Source organism: Folsomia candida, unplaced genomic scaffold (genome assembly GCF_002217175.1).
Source record: "Folsomia candida strain VU population unplaced genomic scaffold, ASM221717v1 Fcan01_Sc007, whole genome shotgun sequence".
Classification (NCBI taxonomy): domain Eukaryota; kingdom Metazoa; phylum Arthropoda; class Collembola; order Entomobryomorpha; family Isotomidae; genus Folsomia; species Folsomia candida.
In genome coordinates this window covers 777,451-800,783 of record NW_019091199.1, presented here as the reverse complement: position 1 = coordinate 800,783, position 23,333 = coordinate 777,451, and the positions used below count along the sequence as shown (strand labels likewise).

The window sequence follows — 23,333 nt, the reverse complement described above, 5'->3', positions numbered from 1 at the left end:
ATAATGGAGCTGTATTATGGCTAATTTAGCGAATAGTGGCACTCGTCGTGGTGATAATAGCAGCGGAGGAGTTGACAGCAGCCACCGAGTAAAGATCTACTTCACGAGAAGGAGTGAAAGCTCATATGCAACAACAACGCACCAGTTCTCAAGTTGGCAAGCACTTATTAGCTTTTGGATAGGTTGGTTAAATTAAGGTCGTTTGGCAGGCATGTGTTTACCACCAGCGAATGATGACGAGTTTCATCTCGCTCGTCGTGGGCAGTTGTTCTTGAAGCGGAAGATGAGAAGAGAAGGCTAGATGAGATTGTAATTTACACGCTAATCTAGGGCAATAAATAAGGATTCATCGCTGCAACTGCATGCGCAACATTTCATAATGCAACCTCGAAGTTGAAAAAAATCCGAGTGAAACTTGGTCATTAGTTGAACAAGTTTGACTTACTTTGAAGACCGTTATTAACAATGATGCAGGGGCAGAAATGGTGATTTAAAAAAAACAAGCTTAGTATTAATATGTATGTACCACCACATTTTTCACAAACGAACCACATTATATTTGTATTTGCGAAGACTATTCTCTCTCCCAGCTTTTATGACTTTTTGCTCTATGTACTGTCGCCTTTTGACTCATAGGTACGTATGCTTGACGATGACTTTGGAGATGGACGTCTGGCTGCCTAGTGTTCTCCGATAAACGGGAGAGAGTTCTCGGGAGAAAGATTAAAACAGTCGACAAAGAGGATGTTGGGTTTTAGGTTTAGTTTTATGTTCAGTTTGATTGTACAACTTTTTGGAGAGAGTAAGCTCCATGCATGCCAGAGGTGCGCATGGACCCAAAATCTGTAACCCCAGCCCGGCCTTAGAACTAGGCTTTTTCGATCCCGCCCCGATACTTCTATCCAGTATTAAGGGGCTAGAAACGCTTAATAGGATGAGAAAAATATTCAAAAACCGTTGAAGATATTGGTGTTACTGATTGAGTTATAAACTGGTCTTTGTGGCTTTATTAAGTAAAATTGAAAATTGCGAGAAAGTCCAGCGCGACCCGTAGACTGTGCACCTCTGATATGTACGTCCTGCATAATCTCATGATTCGCCTGTTTTCTTATTCAAAGTAGGAACACTGATGGCATAGTGGCCCCCTGTTAAAGCAGGATTTACCACACCATGTTTGACTAAAATCCCCACTGGGGAATGCACAATGAGCTTATTATTTCGAGCTTAGCCCTGAGCCGCCTCCTCGAAATGTGTAGCGTCGAACATTTCATGGAACATTTCCTAGCATAAATATATAAACAAATGAGATTAACAAGCAGATACATATGCAGCAGATACGTACGTATAGAAGATTTTGGTGCATCTCACTTCTAGTTGTTTTGAAGTTTTATGTACCATTTATTTTGCAAGAATTGCAATTTTTGATAAACGATGTGAATTAATCATTACAAAATTCAGATTACGTCTTCTCCCATGTGCATCTGTTTCGTCTTAACATGATTAATGCATTATGAATTTGACTTATTATTTGTATGTATTTTAACTTATGATTTCTTATGCATTTTACTTTATGATGATTGAACTAATCTCAATTCCATGATTTGACTAATATAATTAGCTATCTTTTTATGTAAACTTACCTTTTTCCTCTTTACTCAAGTCAGTATATGTACGTTACACAAGAATTGTGTCTCAAGTCGCCAGTTTGTCGCTGGACTTTTGAATGTATAATATCGTTTTATCAGTTCATTGTCGTGTCCTTTAAAGTTCAAATATTTTCCTCTCTTTGCGTTTCTTCTCTACATTTCTATTGGTTAACTGACTATTTAAGTGTGACGTACATAAACTTATAAATACACCTCGAACTCAAGTTCACCTGGTCAGTCGCTCAGTATCAATCGGTCATTTTCCATGTAATAAGTATTTCTAAATGTAGTAAATTATCTGACCCAAGAAAGTCTCAATTCACCTCCTCATTTACTTCAACTTTGTCGACAACTTGTGCATCTTACCATCCCTGCATAAAGCTGTAAAATAGTGTTGCACTCACGAACAGCATCTAAGTAAATAAATGGCCTATTTGAGGGTAAGGATCAGCATAGAATAAATAAACATGTGAATGGTTCCCCAAATTTCAGCTCTAGAGCAAAATACGTGATTAAACAATTCTAAAACTTCACGAAAGCGAGGAAAGTTATTTATTTTATAGTGGAGAAAGGTATATGAAGTAAAAATAGAAAGTAGAGCAAAGCAAGATTGTCGTCTTCATTGGCGAAAAGTATCTGTCTCACAAAACTCTGTACATGCCAATACGTCGTAAAGTAATGCCATCAATAGCGCAGTGCGGCCTAAGTTTTCAGCGTTCTGTTCACGTTTTTTGAAGAAAGATCTCTTCAATTTCTTCTGATGCAGGATATTTCTTAGCACAATGAGTGACAGTCCTTGCAACTCACCTTATATACTTTTGGTTCTATATGTACATATGAGCAACTTGTGGAAAGATTGCACGGATAAAAATAAACCGAGTATTCAGCCTGTATTTTCTTAAACTACTATAGTTTAATACTTTGTAATAGTTTCAGATAAAGTGCACTAATTCATTGCAAAATGTGCATACTTTTAAAATGCTTTCTCCGATATAATGAATACATATATAATTAAAAATAGTGAGTACAAGTAGAGCGTCATCTCATTAGTACTGGAAAATAAATACCTTTATTCTAAATTTTCGACAAATTGCGCGAATATATAAGAAGATTAACAGAATTTCTATCTATAATATGGTTGCTGGACATGGAGGCAACAAACAAGTGCACGTTGAATAAGCTCGAGAATTTTCTATGATCTCTGATGAAGAGAAAAAGAGGAAATAGTGGTGAAAGTGCATTGAGGAGCAGTTTTTGTGTATTAGTTGGCAGACTATTTTCCTCTTTCTCAAAGGAAGCAGAGGTTGTTCTTTTTGTTGCTGTGTGCACACAGGGAGAAAGTTTGTGAGCCTCCAGAAAGACACACCATTGTGCAAATAGGAGGACGATGAGACATGTGTATCCGATAGTTTAACTTAACAACGCTCTAATTGTGGCGAATCAGAGTTCTCGTCAGGATAAGAGCAATCCTTAGTTCTCTGACTATGTGGTCTGGTTCGAACTTGGAAGCTACATGTATTTACTTACGCACGGAGCAAGTTGGACGTAAGAACCCTCAAATTTGAGAAAGACAGAAAGTGGGTTGGTTGGTTAGTCGCACAATTAGTGCGACATAACAAGGACCACTTACACTTACAACATCCACCGCAGAGGAATTAATTTGTTGTTCATATAAAATATCTTCGCCATGAAATCCTATTATTTTACCATTCATTTGTACGGAATTTAATTTGGTTGACTAAATTGGAATGTCGTGGTCCAGAACAACGAAGAAAAATATAAAAGCTAGAACAGGACATGTACAATTTGTTTAGATTTGTGTGTATATATTGCATAATCTATTTAGTGGAGAAATAGCCCACACTCTAGTTCAATGGACTTGACCAGATTCGTGGATGCATGAATGTGCACGGTTTGGAAGACCTCCGATTTTTTAATATTCCTCGTGCGACGATCTCTCGGTTTGTAGATGTGGTTCATACACATGCACACGTTTGCTTTGAGCATATGCATAGTAAATAAGTCCAAATAGAAGCAAGCGAGTGAGCGACACAGCCCGACATAAGTTAAACATATTGTGCGGATATTTGCAATTTAGGATTTAGTCGGTTCAACTCACTGTATAAAATGTCGTCATTTATTTCACCAAAGGAGACCGGAAATACGTCGTGTGTGCTCTATTGGTGCTCAGCCAGAGCAGAAATAAAGGGAGGAAAACAGAGTGAGTCGAGGTTAAATTGGGAGCCGCTTTCACTTTCCAGCCTATAACCGCAGTACAGCACATTGACAAGCAGCAGTCGCTAACCGTTTCAAATTTCTTTGCCAATTTTGCAGCCGGCTCAATTTCCAGTGAGGATGAAGTGGGTGGAGGGATAATTTGTTTTCATCTCGTAATGGAAAGCCGTTGGGGAGAGACTGCACAAAGAGGAGAATAAAATGACGACTTCTCCTCTCTCCGCATGGAAAACAAAAGTTGCAAACATTTCCAGACGAAGGGCAAGGGAGCGAGAAGAGCGACACGCAATATGTGGGACGGGTGAAAGTTTTTTGAAGTTGTTTCACCGTGGCTGCTGTGCGGTGAAATGAAACACAACTCACTCCCACACGGAATGAAATGTGATGTGACTGATCCTCATCAGCGATAGCTTAATAACATGACCAACCACACCTCCACCATCCCACGACCCGACGAATAAATAGTGCATCCCTTTGATGCCACATGCATATTGTCAGATACAGCGAGAGCGTGTTTTCTCCAACGCTGCATATTCACACAGATCAGTCTCCGCTTGTTTTTGCAATTGGATAAATGATTCAATTCGAACCAAAGTGAGGTTAATAAATTAGAGGTCAGTGGCTGCGTGGTAAAGAGAGTTAGACAATCAATCTGGGGTGGAATATAGGCCTGTGTTTGATTGTAAATAATAAATTTTAACATGTATTCTTAAAAATTATGTATTGATGAGTCTGTAATTTGAAGGGAAGCGAGGGTATCATAGTTAACGTATGTAAGGTTAAAGAAATAATCGCACAGTATGGAAAATTAATTATTATTTCTTAGGCGTGCATACCTCGATAGAAATGAAAATCTTATCTCAGAACTTACAACGCTTGCAGCAGTCTTGCACTTTTGGTGTTATTACATACACTTCGTCTGATACGAAAAACTTTCCATCTTTACAAATCGTCAAACTTTTATGTGCTGAATGGCTTGGGTGAGTACAAACCAACTCGTAGCTTCTCTAGTGCATAAGTATTTTTGGGTAGTATACCAAAGTTTTAAAAAAGTGTTGGAGAAAGGATAAAAAAAATGGTTGGATTAGCTCGAGTTTCGCCCATGCATAATCCCTTTAGCAAAAGAAACAAGAAAAATTGTTTGCAGCGAAGCAATATCCACACCTACCGCAACTTTTTGCTTGAAACACAAAACCCGACGTTGCAGTTTGAATCAATAAAGTTTGGATGATTGTGAGAAATGTTTTTCGCGTCGGCCCAAAACTTCTCGGTGATGAATGCAGAGCAGAGTTTAGAATTCATGTCATGTTCTGCTGGGTAAAGCACAAAATAATATGAACAATTTCCTAATAAAATTATTTACTATAATTTGAAGGAAATTATGTAATTAATTATGTACCCTTTGAAATACTACATAACTTTGCTTGGCTAAATCGCTGTTACACCATTTCCAACAGGGCTGCTTGGGTGTTCATTTCTGGAAATTGTATAATTTATCAAATGCGATGACTTCCTCCTCGTGTTCTAAACAAATAAGTTCCTCCATCCGTACATGTTATTTTATTTGCCCGATTGGAACAATATTTTGGGACAAAAAAGAAAACTGGTTTGTTCGTGTCCTGGAGTGATATTGAGTCTAATGGAACGTGCCCCTTTCGGCACCATTGCATCAATTTCCTGTCTTACGCAGTTGCACGTTGTGATGGAGTATCACAAAGATAACGTCATCCTAGGCTTCCTAGTCGTGAATAAATCCCCACTTGTCATCATGTCCCCAGAAGATGTTGAACACGCTGATGTTAAAAAGCATACGCACATGATGCAGCTCTGACCCTATAAAAATAGATCCATGTGATGAGTTCTCACTGACTTCCACACTACTGTCAAGACATGTGTTTTTCCTCCGTAACCCAATTCTGGAAAATTGATCCTAGGAAATCAGTTTAGACTTTCACATTTCGCCACTGCTGATGACCCTCCGGGTGAAAGTCAAGATCAAGCATGCCTCCTCATATTGCATACTCTGCAAGTAAGTGGTTCCTGTTTTGCGCTAGTATCAAACGATCAACTCCACGTACTTCCGGTAACTTCAACCTCTTCCCAAAAGCACTCAATGGGCCCGTGCTACGTGAATATGTAGAATTTTTTGCATGACCTCAAACGATGCACACTAATAAGTTTACTGGCTGATGTAAAAAGTATCGTCGTTTTCCACTAAATATTTAGCTTCTTTCATTTCAATCACTATGCGGAACAGAATTAAATATGCTGTCAGCGTCAGGCATGTTGCTTAGACAAAATATTTTCACTTCCATTTGATTATTAAATAATAAATTGTGCAAAAATCCAAACTAAAAAGTTGGCTTGCAAAGCATGGCTTGGATTCCTCTAATGCCACAGTTTGCCAATATGATATGAAATGTGCATCATATGAATATGCATGCATAAATTTACACGCGCATGTTCAATGTTCGTGTAATATTAATGTATACCCACTCAATTTGTCAGAAAAAGTGCACACACGCAAGTTGAATTTATTAGTGGAAATAATAAGAGCGTTATATAAGGTCGCAGTACAATTTTCCACTTGACTGTGCCTTCTACACTACGCACATAGCGGTATCCGACGGTATCTCGCCCATGACTGGGTTATCCACCGCGGGTCTTGGCGACGCACGAACTAAGCAGAAGGTCGAAACCCCAAATAACACACATGTATTCGTGCATGCCCATACAAAATATGGTAGCGAGGGGTGGAGATGATTAGGTCTTATCCTAGAATCAATGATAACAGGCAACATTGTCTAAAAAATCAGGTTTAATAAATTGGGTTTCATTCATTCCATTTCATTCATATTAAATGAGAGTTGACACAAACCGGAACGCGTAGACAACAATGGACTTTCCAAGAAAGAAACTCCAAGGTTTTCAGTGAAAGAAAAAAATTCAGTTCTGAAAAAATGATTGGATTGCCGGAGGTGAATTTTGGTAACTTTTTCTTACAAACAATAAGCAGGTGAGCTAGAACCCTAGTTAGAAAAGTACGCGTGGAGCAAATACGCTGGAATGTTTGCGGTTGAGACTAATTTCATGGCCCATTTCAGTTATAAAACTTAACGTAAAAAGAACAAATATTGTACGGGCTGAACAAAACTATGACAAGCTGCCTGTTCAAGTAAATATGCGCCGTTGATCAAGGTACTTACGTTACACGACCCGAAAATGGCACGTATTTTTTACTGAAAGAAAAGCTCATTATAAAATGTGTGTCTGGATACCTATGCTGTATTCTGTCTGCCGATTATGTGTAGAACTGTAAACAGTATATTTATGCAAAGCCATAAAAGATCAAACATAAGCCACATGAGGACACGCAAATGAAGAATTAAATACCTCTTTGCGTTTCCTAGAAGTCAACTTGGAGATACCAATGTCACTCTTTGTCTTTCCAGCTATACGTCTTGAATAACTTTGACATTGGCATGTGAGATGTACATGTGTTGACGTATAATCAAACAGACCAAAATTGATACGACGTGCAGTGTTTATACACACTAGTAATTCCCTACGATGACAATCTATTAAAGTTCACGCAACAAGCAATATTTGCATCCGTCAATCATTATATGTTTACACAGTATTTTAATTGGCTTTAACAAACTGAAGTATATATGACTTCGTATATTTTCGACCAGGGTTAATTTATGGGGACATAATTACGTATTAAAGTCAAAAACGTAAACGCAAACCTATCTACATATAGGTACATATACATATCGTCGGACTAACTCTAAAACCACGTAAGTGCATTCCCTTCTTAATTCGAAATCCACCTATGTGCAGTCAATAGTTAATTCTAAATCCACCTAAGTGCACAAGAAAAATGGGGAAAAAGACCTAACTGCAATTCCAAAATTATACAGAGTTTATTAATTATGCAAATAATACTATGAGCTGTAATATGAAAGTTTTTGCCAGATGAGGCTAGTGATGCGAAAACGTTCGAAATTTAAAAACCACAGGTTCAGGGGGTGTGGTTCTTGCGCCTATTTTAAACTTAAAAAAGACCTGGCTGGTAACCTATCTTTTTTCTGTCTCATAAGGAAATTCTAACAACGGGATAAATTAAAAATTCACTCCCTCAGGGGGTGTGGTTCTCGGCGCCTAAATTAAGCTTAATAAAGACTATCAACCATATAATCTATCTTTTTTCTATCTGAATTAGCTGAACGGTTCAGGATATTAAAAACTGTGGAACAAAATCTTTAGGGGGTGTGCCCAGAAACATGCTATTTAATTTTACGGATGTTTCTAATCCGATTTATACTTTGTCAGTACAATTAAATATGCTATGCCATGAATTTATGAAACTTAATTTAGCGGCCAAGAACCACACCCATTGAGTGTGTGGTTTTAAATTTCGAATATTTCATTGGGGTTCTTTTGGTTGAAAAAAGACATATTACACGCTAGATAGTCTATATTAAGCTTAATTTAGGCGCAAGCACCACACCCCCTGAACCTGTGGTTTTTAAATTTCGAACGTTTTCGCATTACTAGCCTCATCTGCCAAAAACTTTCATATTACAGCTCATAGTATTATTTGCATAATTAATAAACTCTATAATTTTGGAATTGCAGTTAGGTCTTTTTCCCCGTTTTTCTTGTGCACTTAGGTGGATTTAGAATTAACTATTGACTGCACTTAGGTGGATTTAGAATTAACTACTGACTGCACATAGGTGGATTTCGAATTAAGAAGGGAATGCACTTACGTGGTTTTAGAGTTAGTCCGACGATATGTATGTCTGCTCATTAAATACAATTCAATGCATGTTCTACATTTCAGTTCGGAGTTGCTGCCAGCGATTTGCTGCTCTGAAAAGGTATATTACATAAATAAATACTTTCTACGCGGAGAATAACTTCCGGTGTATCTTTTTACAAAAACAGTCTAATCTACATACGTATGTACGATCTTATCTTTTCAGAATGAGACTATGCAGCGTAAAGAATCCAGTTAAATTGTTCACAAGTGGAGTATAAAACAGTAGAGACTTTTCCGTGTCTTCCGTTTTCCGTAAAATGCTACATAATATGCAATTAAATAGATCTTTAAGCTTTGAGAAACTCTAGTCTGTGTATTCTTAAATATTCATCGTAAATTCTCCTATATGGATATAGATGCTAGATAAGGAAAAAATGATTTTTAATGGTGGTTCAAAAATAACCCCGCAATTAAATAGTTCGGTACATCTATAGTTAATTAATTTGCAAGCATTATGGAAAGTTTACAGCTTATCGTTAGATCGAAGTATGCACTTTCTCTTCAAGACTTACAGAGCCACTACTTCAGGCAAAGATGAAAGTGAGGAAAATGAACTAGTCTCCTTAATAATTAAATCACACCTGTGCATATGACATTTGGTACTTCAAAAGCGATAGAAAATTGGCAATTTAGTACTTTTATATGTACATAGTTTAAATTTAACATGAGAAGCTTTACATAAGGCGATTTTACATATAACAATTTCGATGGTCCGACTCAATAAGTCAGGACGCCCATAAGAATTAGGACTTCCACATGAGGTCCGTTCATGTTATGCCAATCTCCCATTGCTTATTGATCAAAGTCGTCTTTTTGGTGTGTCATTCTACTTGCAGGCAAAATTGGGAATCAAGGGCTGGACAGAATGGAATGCCCACATGGTAAAAGATTAAAGGTCGTGGTTAATTTTTCAATATTCATTAAACTAAAACTAGTGTCATAACTAACTGTAAACTTGAGTTTATAATGAATTAAGTATTTACACCCAATTAAATTCTAGTCCGCGTTGACCACTCCTTTTCAGCTGAATGGTCTCGACGGCAGATAGTTTTTCTCATTTGCATTAGCATATCTGCACTAACGGATGTGCAATCATTTCTAAAATATGTTGCATGACCACTTTTTCTTCATAAAATGGAGTCTCCGCTCCATGGCTCGCCTAAAATGTTTCCCTCTCGTGTGGGATCCAGTTTCTGGAGGAATTGCTGTCCTCCAGAAAAGAGCTCAGATCATACTCATTCGGGGGATTGAAGTACTACAACTTGTTTATTTTGGGGCAATGGTGTGCACAATTATTAGCCAGGCCAAAGTTGGATGTACACTCATCTTGTTGCCGAGCATTCGGATGTTGCTGGCCACATTACTCGTCTACTTGTGGGGGATGGGGGTCGGTCTGGCAAAAAAGGCAGCCGTATTATTGAATACAACAATAAAGTTTGAACAATGGCTTCAAGATACGTTCAAGACTATGGATATTCTCACATCGAAGGGAGACGTGAGGTACATAAATATGTACATCAGCTTTGCATATTTATTTATTCGTTAAGAGATGCACTTCTAAAAGCTGTCCTCTGCATTTTACAGGAGTCGCAGGAACAAGTTCATGAGAAAAGTTTTAATCTTTGCGAATACAATGTGTCCAATTATCGCATTGACAAGAATCCGGCGTATTTATGCTAATTGTTGTAGTCCACCGTACTTGGGATTCGCTTTTGGATACTGCACAGGTTGCGGCATGCTGGTGACAGAAGGGATTTACTTGAGCCCGGCGTGGAAACTGATTAAAATCTTGGTCATGTTTGCTGACGGGTATCACATTGCCGTCAAAGTCTTCAAGTCTTTCTTTCTCTTATTCAATGTCACTCTGCTGGCCAATGGGTGCGTTCTGGACTATCTGGATTTGCTTGAAAGGTCTCCAATGTTTTTAGACAATTATTACAATGGGGTCTCCCAGCGTATGCTCGCCGATTTTGACCAAACTTGTGTCAATCGATTAGAAATTTAATTAATATGAAATTTGCAAAGGACGCTTTCAGTTAATGCGCAGGTTTCGCAGAGATATTTGCATTCGAAGAGGAGAAAACGGGTAATAAACTTCACAATCAAACTTTATACTTTCCAAATCTACTGCACGTTTTCTCCTTTTGGATGCAAATATCTCCGCTAAACTTGCGCATTGGTAGACAGTGCCTTTTGAAAATTTCATATTAATTAAGTTTGTAGTCAATTGGCACAAATTTGGTCAAAATCCGAGAGTATATGCTGGGAGACCTCCATTACATATCTCTAGCTGAGTATCTAACTAATTTTATACATATATTTTATATATACATATTCATGTTCTCGATATTTTTTGAAATATGTTATTAGGATGACGAAAACGAGTGTGAGCAGCGCCTTTGGGAGGCGAATAGGTCTCACCACCCGCATCAAGCTCTACCGATGTCTCCAAGTGCTGGAAAAAGAACAGAATAGATTTGGCTCTGAACGCGTGGTTCCAGCCATCCTCGTGGTTGCCCCCATCGTCCAAATATTCTGCACCTTCGTCCTCATCAAGCTCGCCCGATCTCTGACTTCGGAGGGGTATATCACCTACCCCTTCATCATTTCCGTCTGCGTCGTGGCGTGCATGCTGTTTGAAACATTTGCTGCACAGCTGGGGATCAAATCCAAGAAATTGTCAGGTGATTGGCTGATGGAGAAGAACATCTCCAAAATCAACCGTAGAGTTATCAAATCATTTCAACCCATCAGGATCAAGGTTGGGAGCAACTTCATCGACCGGGGAACTGCACTGGTCACGCAGGACTTTTGCATAACGCAAACAGTATCTTTGCTCCTTATGTAGATGAGCGAAATATGACCCACAGGACCCACTTGGGATTGAATTATTGTTAGGAATTTATTTATGAACGTGGTTATGTATACATGCGGATTGAATAATATGTATGTAGAATATGATTAAGTCATTGCTAATATTCCAACAATATTTATTAATACATGTTTTTAACAGGAATTAAAATCATATATGTATGACATGACTTTCATATGGTTATGATAAAGTTATAACTTTGGAGTCTTCTTCTTTTCAGGTTAAATGGTAAAGTTAACAAGCGAAACACAAACTGATATGGTTAACAAATGCAAAGTTTTTGATTCAACTATGTATGACTTTCAAATTTTGTTATCAACATTTAGTTAATGTTTATGAAATCATGAATTTAAATTGTGACATTAATTAACAAGTTATATGATTATCAGAAACTCTACAATTTATATTGACACTTTAAATATTTTGAGACAGTACGTACAAGGACAACTTCGAATAAAAAAAATTCGATAAAGTAATTTTGAGGAAAAATACAATCTTACAAATCACACAACGTTACATGGAAAGGCACGGAAATCATCATTTTCTCTGGGAACAGCGACTCTTTTACGTGGGCGAAGCGTTCGAGTGGAGGGGACTGCGCTAACTTTTCGCTTGCGTCCCTTCCCTGATGATTGGGCTTCTTTGATTCTGGCGTTATCCAAATACTTATTTTTAGCATTTGGGAACATTGTGGCTATTCTACCCACATACTCACAAAGTCCCCCACTCTCCTTTAAGTAAGGAATATCCAAGGCTCCTACGGATTTACAAATTTGTTCAGTCTCAGCAGGGAAAAACATTTCAAAAAATGCCTTGCTCCCAACGTTTCCAGTCGAGCTTGGGTCTTCGAAAGGGTCAACGCTCAAGTATGCCAGATTAGGGAACTGTTTCTCATAATTCAATCCACTAACGTCGGAGAAAATAAGGTTGACGCTGACTTCACCTGGAGCCCCAGTAACTTTAAATATTCTCAATCTTGGAAAGACTTCTGGAATTTTCACACCTTTATTCTTCCAAAGTTCTTCACGTTCTTCATCAACTTCGGGTAAGGTAATCTTAAAATATTCCAGACTGGGGGAAAATTTCTTGATGACTTCCTCCAACAGGCTCAAGTCCTTTACGGTCTCTTCTTCATATCCATTACAATTAAGCGTTAACTTCTCCAACCGCCGAGGCAATTTAAGCAAAACCTTGAGTGTAGAGTCTGGATAATCGGAAAGTTTGAGACTGTTCAAATGAGGAAAGCCACCCTGAATGACTTGTTCAAGAACTAAGGTAGTAAAAGCAGAGTACAAGTCGCTCGAGTCTAACGTGAGTGACTGAAGTTTTGGACTTGCATTGACGAATGAAACTACCCAATCCTTCATTTTCAGACCGTTGTCAACTTCAATAAATTCGAATCCCTGTTGCGTAAATATCTTATCTACTGCTGCGGGCTTAAGTGCGAGTTGTTTCAAGACTGGGAAATTAACTTGGAATGGTTTTGATGAAGGTGATTCTTGAGTCGTCAGATCCAATTCCAACTTAATTGAAAGTTCCTCCAAATGGAGACCAACATTTTCTAAGATGGATGACCACATGTCCCACTCTTTTTTGCAACGGACGGATCCACTGAGGTCTAACGTTGTGACAGGATGAGGAAATCCACCTTTGAAGAACCAAGTCATGTCTGACAAAAGCTTGTCTCCAGGTCCTCCTTTGCCTCCTTTGCCTTCTGGCCCAAAGTCAGAACACGATGGAAGTTCCAAACAAAATCTTCCTTGCGAGACAACGTCCTTCATTTCGTGAACGTATGAAAACAGCTTGACCCTGCTAGCTACGGAGATATAACCTTGGGACAGATCGAGAGGGGCGACAGATCGTTTCATTAATAACTTGGTAGCTTCATCATTCCAGGTTGAGCACACCAAGCGGCAAGTTTTAATATCGTCGAGAGGTAAATGCTTCAGGATTTCATACAACACCTACAAATGTTAGATTAACATGTCTTAGCAATTAATACTAAAAAGAATGACAATATTATTGTATATTTATTATATAATACCAAAGTGTTGCGACCAGGTGTAAAATCACAAATTTGTCCTCGTTGTTCATTGCCATCACCTCGTTTGGGTTTCTTTTTAGTGTCAGACGACTTTTGTCCCTTTTTCTGTTCCTTTTTCGCTTTTTGGACTCTGAAATTGTTTTCCATCACCATATTCACCAAAGTTCCAGAAAAACACCCGTCTTTGTGTATATCTCCATTCGAGTTGGAACTAGTGTACATCGATTCGAGCTGCAGGGGTTCCTGTGTTAGTCATATATACATATTACATCAACTACAAACACACACAGTATAATTATACATAAGTAATTAAAATGAATTATTTTTGAGTACCTGAAACCAAAACACTGCTGTTTTATCCTCCTTCTTTTTTCCTTTCTTTGATAAATCAACTTGAGCAGGATCCGCTAAGCCTTTGACTCCAAGGGAAAGGATATCACCAAACTTTAGTTGCACCTTTCCAATAACTTGCTCTCCATTAATGAATGTCCCTTGACCTTGACGGCCCTTATAATTACAAAATTACGTTACATACAAAATGGTAATATAAAAAGTAAATTTGCTTAGCACATCACTATCAATCAGATGACTCACCTGCAAATTCTGTACAAAAAAATCACCACCTTCACAAGTAATCTGACAATGCGATGACTTTGACACTCTGTCGCAGTAACAAAATAGATATTCGCCTTGGGTTTCTCTATCCTCGAAGCGTTGGCCAATAGTGTACTGTTGTGGAAACACAAGAAAGATAACACGTTAGAACGATGACCATGACTATTTTTTAAAATCAACCACTCTACAAAGTTATTACAATTATTATTATTAATTATTTTCAACCTCACCTTTTCTCCCTCAACATTGTATAGTAGGGCAAAACGTTGCCACTTCTGGTCACCAAACGTTCGAATATGCGAGCTGACTGGCGACTTCATTCCGCAGCACCATAAATGTTGGAGGTGGTCTGGGGAAGCCCCCAACCGAATAAGAAGTTCACCCCCACTCATCTTTCCTCCTCAATAGCGATAAGTACAGGGAGGTCGGAGAGCAAATTAACGTTTTATTTTCAGTCTTTAACTCGTCCTCCTCGTCTCTGTTGATTTTAATTCCACGCAAAAAAAGTAACGTTATCCGTCACCGGTCCCCCACCGACGTCTCCCACAAGGAGCCAATATTCGCAAAAACGAAAATTAGGGAGGAGACGATGATGAATGAAGGGTGGAAGGGAGATGACTGAGTATTTACAAAACGTGTGCATTAAAACAGGCGAAGGGAAATATGGACTCGTTGAGAAATCGAACCGGTGGCTCTCCCGCTCTCTCGGGTGAGACACCCGTCTAAAGTCCTTCGTTTGTTTCTGACTATGAGCCTAAAACGAGTTTTCATGATTTCCGATCTTATCGATTTCGAACCATCGCCACCGATTACGGATGGCATCAACCATGAATAACAAGTAAAAATAGTACTAATTTATTAGCCTGCCACATTCCTAAATATAGTCGAGCGACGGAACGGTGTATCTTCCAACCTTGATTAATAGTTATGCATACTAATGATTTACATACATCTTCCAACGACAAATATGTACCGACTGATTTCCTTTGGCGACATGCTCGTTAATTTGAAAACATGTGCCGAGTTTATTGTATCAATTTTGATATAAATTTTTGAGCATGAAACACAGCAGTTTCTGAGCGTGTTTGTTGGAAGGATGGATCAACATAAATTTGTAAGTCGCTTTCGGCTCCTTTCACTTTCAATGAGGGCCTGAGTACAGACAGTAAGGCAGCGGTCAATCAGCGCTTTTCCGTTCAAACTGGCCACCTGCCCTTGGAATTTGCCACATGTTTTTTGGTTGCACGCCAACACGCATCTTAAAATGATATACATTTAGCCTAAAGAAACACGTTAATCATTTTTAAAATTATTTTAAAAATACGCACAATTGTCCAGCAAAGCCCGCCTCGTCACGGTCACGTTTAGGTCGAGAATTACTCTGCACAAATTATAAAAATTAGTGGCATAATTTTTACGTGAGAATTTCCATTGTAATTTTTAGATCATAAGAGGAAATCATACATATATTGATGACGGATAAGACACATGATAAATTGACAACAAATTGGATGTAATGAGGCAATTAAACTCACCTGTCCATTGGCTTCGATGAAAACGATAACGACAACGAGTACTAAGACAAGTGAACGCGACATTTCTTCCCGACGAAATTATTAAGTACACCAAATTAAAGTGCTTAAGTAAGTTCAATATGCACAGTAATAACTTCCACGAAAGTGCAAGGGTGGAATATAATGATAAATGTCGCCTTGAATTGAAAATTTTGGTTGTCATTGTTTTCGTCGACATTGTTTAATCAACCTGCCCTACTTACGTTGTAGCACTTCCCAGTTGTACGCATTTATTCTGTTTTACATTCTACGTTATTAGTGTTTTAATAAGTTAAGCATTTAAATATTTTTTTTAATTTACCATTTATGACACAAAACAATCGTGGAAAACAATATGAAAGAAAGAACTTTCCTTTTTGGTGGCATTTAATTTTTATTGTCAAAGGCAATATTGCTCATGATATATATACACATTATATAAGCATACAAATCATTCAAATCGAGGATTTAACGTTCTCAAATTCATTACATGTAGATATTTATAAATGCCATCCTACTAATAAGAGTAACAAAGAAGATAATAAGTACGAATACTGCTTAGAGAACATAAAGTGTTCATACTATCCAATCATATTTCCGATTATTTAAAAAGAGGTTCAGCTTATTAAAGTGGTCACCCTGCAAGGAGCGTATAAAATTAGAAACTCAGACCTTTTGGGCCTGATGGTAAACGACACCCTCGCTTCGTGGCGATTCGTTCTTCAGTTCCTGGATGAAAGTGTAGGTGACCCAAATAAAGTACGGACTCACTAGCACTTCCCACAAGCCAGGAACAAAACCGGCCAAAAGCGAAAGTAGGGACAGGACCCACATGACACATCGGAAGATCATCCAGGCTTTGCATTTTCCAATTTCTCTCTGTGTCGAAAAATAGTTCAGTCTGAAAATTCGTGCGCTTACTTATACTCATTTTAAAATAAAATAGTTCTAACCTGGTTAGATCCCTTGAGCAGAATTACTCCAAAAATGATAGAAATTGTGATGGTGAGACAAGAGATTAGCATAACAATCCCTAGCACTGCAATTTTGAAGAAAGTCATATAGATATTCTTTTACATTGCATACAAGTCTCTCACACTATTTAGGTATTAAAGAAACGACTGTAAGATATTTACCTGCGAGTCCAGCTACCAGGACTGCCACCGGAGGTTTGTCATTTTCGTCATTTGTATTTTCACCCTGTTTATTGGACTCGTTCACAGCAAATACCCCCAAAACAACCATGAAGACCAAAGCGATTACAACGAAGAAGAGTTGTAGAGCATACCAAACCTACAAATTAATAGTAAACAATTGTTTTAAATTACAAATATTCTGATTTATTATTAACTGCTTTTATTTAACAACATACGATTTCTACAATTCCGATTATCTTCGTTCCTCGCTGTAGGTCGTTCCCACAACATGGATGCATTTTTCAAAAAAATTAGACAAACAAAACAAGCAAAAAGTTGTTGTTACTACGCTGGACCCTACGTAATTTGTTCAGGACAAGTTTTATACTAAACAAAATGCCAAGTTTTACACCTCCTCAGTCAGTATTTCACCCTAATTTCCAGTCAAACAAGTTTTTTCTACTATTTACGGACAAAGCAGAATGTATAGTGGGCCCAGTCCGGCACAAAGAAACAATGCAAAAAAATAACCTCATAGCGTTGATATTACGAAGCAACCTCGCTCTTTTGTCGTTGTATGTTGTTACTAAAGAGAATTCTGCATGCGTGTATACGCGATAAGTTGCTTAAAAATGGCATGCAACAAGTACGACAAGTATCGTTTTTCGTTTTATGTGCATGTACATGTGTAACTGGACAGGGCTGGTATATGCATATAAATATGTATATGTATCGGTTGTCGAATTGCTAGGTTGCTTTACTAGGTTGTAGAAAACTAGTCTCAATTGGGAGATAAACTTGTTTGCATTAGCTGATTTTTTTGCAACTTTGAGTTATTTTTGTATTATGCTTGTGATTTTCAAACTTTCGAGCTTTCAGTTGGAAAATTTTGCATAGACATAGAACATATCAAACGTACAAATTGCTGAGTTTCTTCTCGATCTCTTGGACCTGTTTTGACTTACACTCATATAAACTGCAATATTTCCCAACCTCTTTCTTCGCAAGGATGTTGTAGATAGTAACCTAGAATGCATAATAAAAGTAAGCATGCAAGTCTCGGAAAGGACGAAAGACTACTTTGAGATTCCTGAGGAGTGAAATCGTCCTCGGTAACAATTTCAGACGACGGTTAATTTATAAACCCACCACCAAAATCATAGAGCTATATAACAACAGCCAGTAGCCACCAAAATAAGCGAGAAAAATTCTGAATATTTAATAAATTTATGGATTTATTGATTGAATAGTGGCTCGAAACATGGCTTTAACGAAGATTACGAATAATATTCGTATTTTGTAAGACAAATAATTAAATTACGTAGATCAGAATAATGCCCCTAGTTGAAAAGTAGGCATTTACTCTGGTTTCCAATTTTCCCCAGTAACTCAAGAATGTAATGCAATTAAATGCTAATTTGTTTAAATATTATTATATGTAGCTTGGACAAAGATATCCCGTTCAAGCTCATTGATATTAACGTATGTAAATAATCTCCAAATGCGCTTTTCAATCAAACTAAACGCAATGACTTACATTCATAAACGAATACAACAGTGATATAAAAATATGAGTTTTATTTGTATGCATGATGTATTCTGTAGCAAATATAATACGTTATTTATTACCCTAAATAGCACTTCCTTTTCCATTCTGAAAACCTGTACCCTTCGTACTAAAAGTATTTTCTTACTTCTTCGCTAAAAGATGACTATACGTAATTCCTCCCATTTGTGTGCTTATCAATGGACACCAATCAATTAGTGATGAATCAAAACCTCCCATTTCGTTCCATCATTATTAACAGATATTAATTAAGCCCGACAGCAAAAGTACAGTTACGATACGTTCATGCCAAACTGCATGAAAAAACACAAGCCTGGATAAATATTTATGTACTCTGACATTTAGAAGTAGTCAGGTATTCAGACAAAATTACATGGTTCATAAATACATTCGTATGAATAAATATACTGGGATTCGCTTTGAAAATATATTGGGTACGACAGAAGCATCTTAGTATTAACGTACCTTATCATCACCGGCAAAAAATCCTAAAATATGATATTAGTCATGGCACTCTGTTTTGCGGTAATGGATCATGTCAATCAATAGGGTTTTCTAATTAGTTTATTATCACAATCCTAGTTTTTATGATTTAGTGAAGCTATTTCCCGAAATCGACAAACCATGTCAAATGTTATAGTGGATAAAGGTCGCTCCACACGCGGACGAATTACTTTTTAATAAACACCAAAAATGGCATACACTCGCCCAAAGGCTAAATTATAAGCTGTGTTCATGTCAAGCTGACTCTCGCAACTACGCATATCCTTCAAACTACTTGGGCGTCATGTTTACTGGAAATTGTCTCCCGTATTTGGCCATGATTGTGAAAATGGCATCTTTTTTTGGGAACATCCCTTATTCTTGGAATACCCGGACACACGCTTTGAAACACACGAGTCCTTTGCGGAAGTCAATTTTTAATTGCTCGACCTACATTTTGATATCGTATGCAATTTTCATTGTTGCCCGATTCTTTCAAACGTCGCGAAAAACGTCGATCCCAGCCAAGCTTATTCACATATTTTGGATAGTGATATACGGAGTTGCACTTCACTGCAGGCACACAATGGTTGTAAAATGTACGAGTGTAAGAAACATGGTGAATAGTTTCATCACTTTCGAAGACAAATTGAAAGGTAAATTGTATTTTAGTAGCTTACTTTTCAGCCTTTCGTCATTTCAAAGTTACGAATTTAAGTATTTATGAATTCCATCCAGAAAATGATTTTTATCGGCAACGCATGACAGACACTCCAGCCGTTGTGGCAGCAGTCATGCTCTTAGGTCAAGTGCTATCTCCTATAATTTTCCCCATGTTCTTTTGGTTCATGCCTGCAAATCCGGCCTTTGTGGGATCACTTTTTGTGGATAAAAATTCCACAGGGCTAAAGAAGTTTCCGTTTTTCATTTTCGAAATTTGGATGTTTACCCAACTATTTGGATGCGTTTTCTTCTTTGGCCTCACAATAATCTTAGAGCTGCAGTGTTTATTGTGCTACATTAAAGTTATCAGGTTAAGTTCGATTTATGGGAAATATAAATATGTATTATGTATAACTTGATAATGTTTTGCGAAATTTTATAAACTGGAGTTTTTTTAGATTTACGCCCAGACCCAGGACAGCCTGCAGTTTTGACCTTGCACTTTTCGACCAAATTTTCATTTATCGTCAAGTACAGGTTTTAGCTACCTTATTCAAAAACACGATATGCTATGCCCTGCTTCCTGGAGGAATCGCGATCAACATCGTCGGCACGACTCTCTCGCTTTTTGGAACCTTAAAATTCTATTCGACGTTAGGAATGCCGGCATACGCAGTGTTTCCAATGTTACTCATCACCTACGTCTCCATCCTCATCATGGTCCTGGAAACAGCAGCGAAAGTTCGACAAAGGTCAATGGGACTGCAGTCGTGTTGGAGAAAGGCGGAACTAGTTCATGCAAAACGGATTGTGTGGCTACGATATGCAGCAAAGTCGTGTCGAGTTATTTCAGTTCCACTGAATTCATTTCTGATTATTAAGCGTGATAGGACGGCCCTGGTTATTAGGTTGTGCTTGCAGAGAACGTTTTATATGATGGTATATTTTCACTAAATTACATGTACAAATAAAGTACAGATAAAGTTTTTTTTTAAAAAACGTAACACAGAAATTTATGCATTCTTACCAAATGTGATAATACATTAACGATTTAGTAATCCAACAGAGCATTTACATATATTTACAAAGATATTTTTTTCAAAAATTTCAGAATAAATCTTTTCATAACTCAAGGTCTTAATACATTTTAAGGGTACATAAAAGGTTTAGCCTTCATATTTGCATTTATTTACCAATTTTTTGAATTCCTTAAAACCAATAATGCTCTATTTACATAAATACTCCAGACGCATGCTTGTAAAATTAATCTGTTTTAACCATACAAGCAGTTAAAAAAACTCATGATAATTCCGATTTCGTTATGAAATCAACGAGAGACGTGATACCTGGTGGGGACCATATTTAGATTTCTTCCTAAATAACTCTCAGCCTCATCTGACATATCGATCACTGTGTATTCATTGTAATCTTCTTGTAAGTTGTGCCGAACCCATTCGCTAGCTCCACTTTTTGATAACTGATTGGAATTCTTCATATCAAAGTCATATCTCTGCCTTGCATGCTCTAGGGTAACATTTAGCTCAGATATCTCAGCCTTAAATCGTCGCAATAGACGGTCATCTTCAGGGTCAACATATCTTGTCGTGTTGATGAAATTATTGTCCGTCTTCAAAACAAGTTCTTGCCAACATTCCGTCTTCAAAGAATTAATTTGTTGTTTCAAAGAAAGCAAAGCGAGAAGTGCGTTAACCATTTCAAATTTGTCTGACTCATGTGGAAAGTTTAAATATCTGGACCAGTCAACCGAGTAAAAGTAGATTAGTTTTCGGCTGGCACTGCACATCCGAAGAATGGCACCACCTCTTACAGGGCTGGCGTCAACTGCAAGAATGAGACAATTCCCCTCAGGTTTCTCAGGACTCGATGGCATCGGGTTGTGGACAGTTCTCGAGTGGAAGGAAGTGCTCTGGAATTCTGTCCTTATTTGATTAGGCTGATCGGAGGACGACGTCGTTCTGGTAACACGAGATGACGATGAAGATGACGATTCTTCCGAGTGGCGACTAATCAGGACTGCCCCCGCAGCAGCAGCGGCACCCAACGCAAGCCCAATGCCACCGAATATTGTTCCCCAGCCTATTTTAAGCAGAATCAGAATCAATTAACAGAATCTCTCACTAACCAAGATGAAGTTCGAATACGTATGTTTAAAATTAAAATGGATTCACCTGGTCCATCTGAATTTTCAGAAGATTGTTGTTGATTTCTATTTTTATTGGGAGTTTGATTCCTATCCATAATGTTTGCTAATTGCTAATACGCAGCACAATTCAGCAACACAATACAAAAGAGAACTGCAATATTGCACCAACACAACCTGCAATATTTGTACATATGTAATATCAACATTTCGGTCTTATCAACTCAAATAATCTTTACTGCCCACATTGAGTGATAATCGATCCTCTGTACACACATAAGATCGATAAGACTGTGAAGAGGTGATCTTTGCCAAATCCTTATTGAAAAACTGGTTCTTTAGATCTGCAACTCTCACTATCTCCTTTTCGTAGTTGTGTTAGTGATCAATGATCACTATGTCAAAAAGGCAACTCTTATAATTCTTACAACTCTTACCACCCAATAACCGGTTAGACATATAAGTAGACTAAATAGGTATACGTATGGTATATAAGTAAGAACAAGAGTGACCATCGACAGGGAGTCGACTGCCTGTATCTTGATACGTGCAATAAAACCTGTCCTGACTTTGTCTCACCAAATCTCACCTTGCCTCCAAGACGCAATTTATTTCCATGTACAACAACGACGACGATCGTCTCATCTGCCTCACCACCACCATCAATGCAGTGAACCCCCCCCCCCCCATAAACGGAACTTCACAAGACAAACCGAAACAAATGACAAATTTCTAAACGTTCATAATAAATATTATTTATTTTAGATTGGTTTATAATTCGCTTTGTATAATATGGTACATATGAATGTAGGTCAGTACACTTATGCGTACATATGCAAATATCTACGATTAATTGACTCGTTTTTATGGAACACCACAAACAAGAGTCAATATCCTTTTCCGAATATCTTCAGAACCAGACTTGGAAACACTTCTGTTTTTGGTTCCTAATAATGTACATGTATTTTAAATGCCGCCATGTGAATTTTCGAAATTTTCAAAAACATTGCATATTTGCAAAAAAAACAGACAGTAGCGAAATTCAGACATACATATTCCAATTGACAACTATTAAGCACAGAAAGCGAAATGGCTGCAATTTATTAAACAAATAACGTCCACTTTTAGCCTTTTAAAAACAAAGTTTCTCCATGCAACATTGCGAAAAAGTATATTCCCAATATTTACTGTTTGTGTTATAACGGGGCATGTGGTCCCCAGAAAATTGTTTCAGCAAACAATCCTGTCTGCCAATTAAGGATACGTAAGGGTTCAACATCAATCAATGTATATTTATTTTACAATTATACTCAAATTCATACTACTGACGAAATTACAGATTTTTTGTATACATGTGAATGACTTTATATACCAAGTCCAGAGTCTATTTCAATTCTTAAAAGTCGGAAAGATGGCATTGAAAATTTACCTTTCGCTTATAAAGTTCCAACTCAAAATTCTTAAAATCTTAAGCTGCTTCCCATTTGAGTTTGACGATGCCAACAACCTACTTTTGGTTTCCGAATCATT

The 23,333-nt window shown here is 37.6% G+C and overlaps 4 protein-coding genes across 6 annotated transcripts; 1 reads left to right on the top strand and 3 right to left on the bottom strand.

Moving 5' to 3' along the window:
• Nucleotides 1-1,646: 1,646 nt before the first annotated feature.
• Nucleotides 1,647-12,054, top strand: LOC118436209. Of its 3 annotated transcripts, none has more exons than XM_035853753.1 (6): nucleotides 1,647-1,879; nucleotides 1,955-2,086; nucleotides 8,731-8,767; nucleotides 8,873-10,209; nucleotides 10,294-10,620; nucleotides 11,080-12,054. In XM_035853753.1, exons 4-6 carry the CDS (start codon nucleotides 9,815-9,817, stop codon nucleotides 11,555-11,557), a joined length of 1,200 nt encoding a protein of 399 aa, XP_035709646.1. In that variant the 5' UTR covers nucleotides 1,647-1,879; nucleotides 1,955-2,086; nucleotides 8,731-8,767; nucleotides 8,873-9,814; the 3' UTR covers nucleotides 11,558-12,054. The 3 variants fall into 3 exon arrangements, with proteins under 3 accessions (XP_035709646.1, XP_035709648.1, XP_035709647.1); XM_035853755.1 differs by lacking the exons at nucleotides 1,647-1,879; nucleotides 1,955-2,086 and adding exons at nucleotides 2,095-3,867; nucleotides 3,981-7,618; XM_035853754.1 differs by lacking the exons at nucleotides 1,647-1,879; nucleotides 1,955-2,086 and adding an exon at nucleotides 2,095-7,618.
• On the bottom strand, nucleotides 11,683-14,902 carry LOC110852348. Its single transcript, XM_022100394.2, has 5 exons — nucleotides 14,471-14,902; nucleotides 14,220-14,354; nucleotides 13,959-14,132; nucleotides 13,626-13,868; nucleotides 11,683-13,545 (listed from the first exon to the last, which is right to left on the bottom strand). The coding sequence occupies exons 1-5, from the start codon at nucleotides 14,630-14,632 to the stop codon at nucleotides 12,085-12,087; spliced, it is 2,175 nt and encodes a 724-aa protein (XP_021956086.1). The 5' UTR covers nucleotides 14,633-14,902; the 3' UTR covers nucleotides 11,683-12,084.
• A 1,260-nt stretch (nucleotides 14,903-16,162) lies between these two features.
• LOC110852350 lies at nucleotides 16,163-17,442 on the bottom strand. Its single transcript, XM_022100396.2, has 4 exons — nucleotides 17,166-17,442; nucleotides 16,930-17,086; nucleotides 16,747-16,832; nucleotides 16,163-16,672 (listed from the first exon to the last, which is right to left on the bottom strand). Exons 1-4 carry the CDS (start codon nucleotides 17,226-17,228, stop codon nucleotides 16,460-16,462), a joined length of 519 nt encoding a protein of 172 aa, XP_021956088.1. The 5' UTR covers nucleotides 17,229-17,442; the 3' UTR covers nucleotides 16,163-16,459.
• Nucleotides 17,443-20,626: 3,184 nt separating this feature from the next.
• Nucleotides 20,627-22,290, bottom strand: LOC110851998. Its single transcript, XM_022099949.2, has 3 exons — nucleotides 22,050-22,290; nucleotides 21,832-21,980; nucleotides 20,627-21,739 (listed from the first exon to the last, which is right to left on the bottom strand). The coding sequence occupies exons 2-3, from the start codon at nucleotides 21,899-21,901 to the stop codon at nucleotides 20,970-20,972; spliced, it is 840 nt and encodes a 279-aa protein (XP_021955641.1). The 5' UTR covers nucleotides 21,902-21,980; nucleotides 22,050-22,290; the 3' UTR covers nucleotides 20,627-20,969.
• Nucleotides 22,291-23,333: the final 1,043 nt, after the last annotated feature.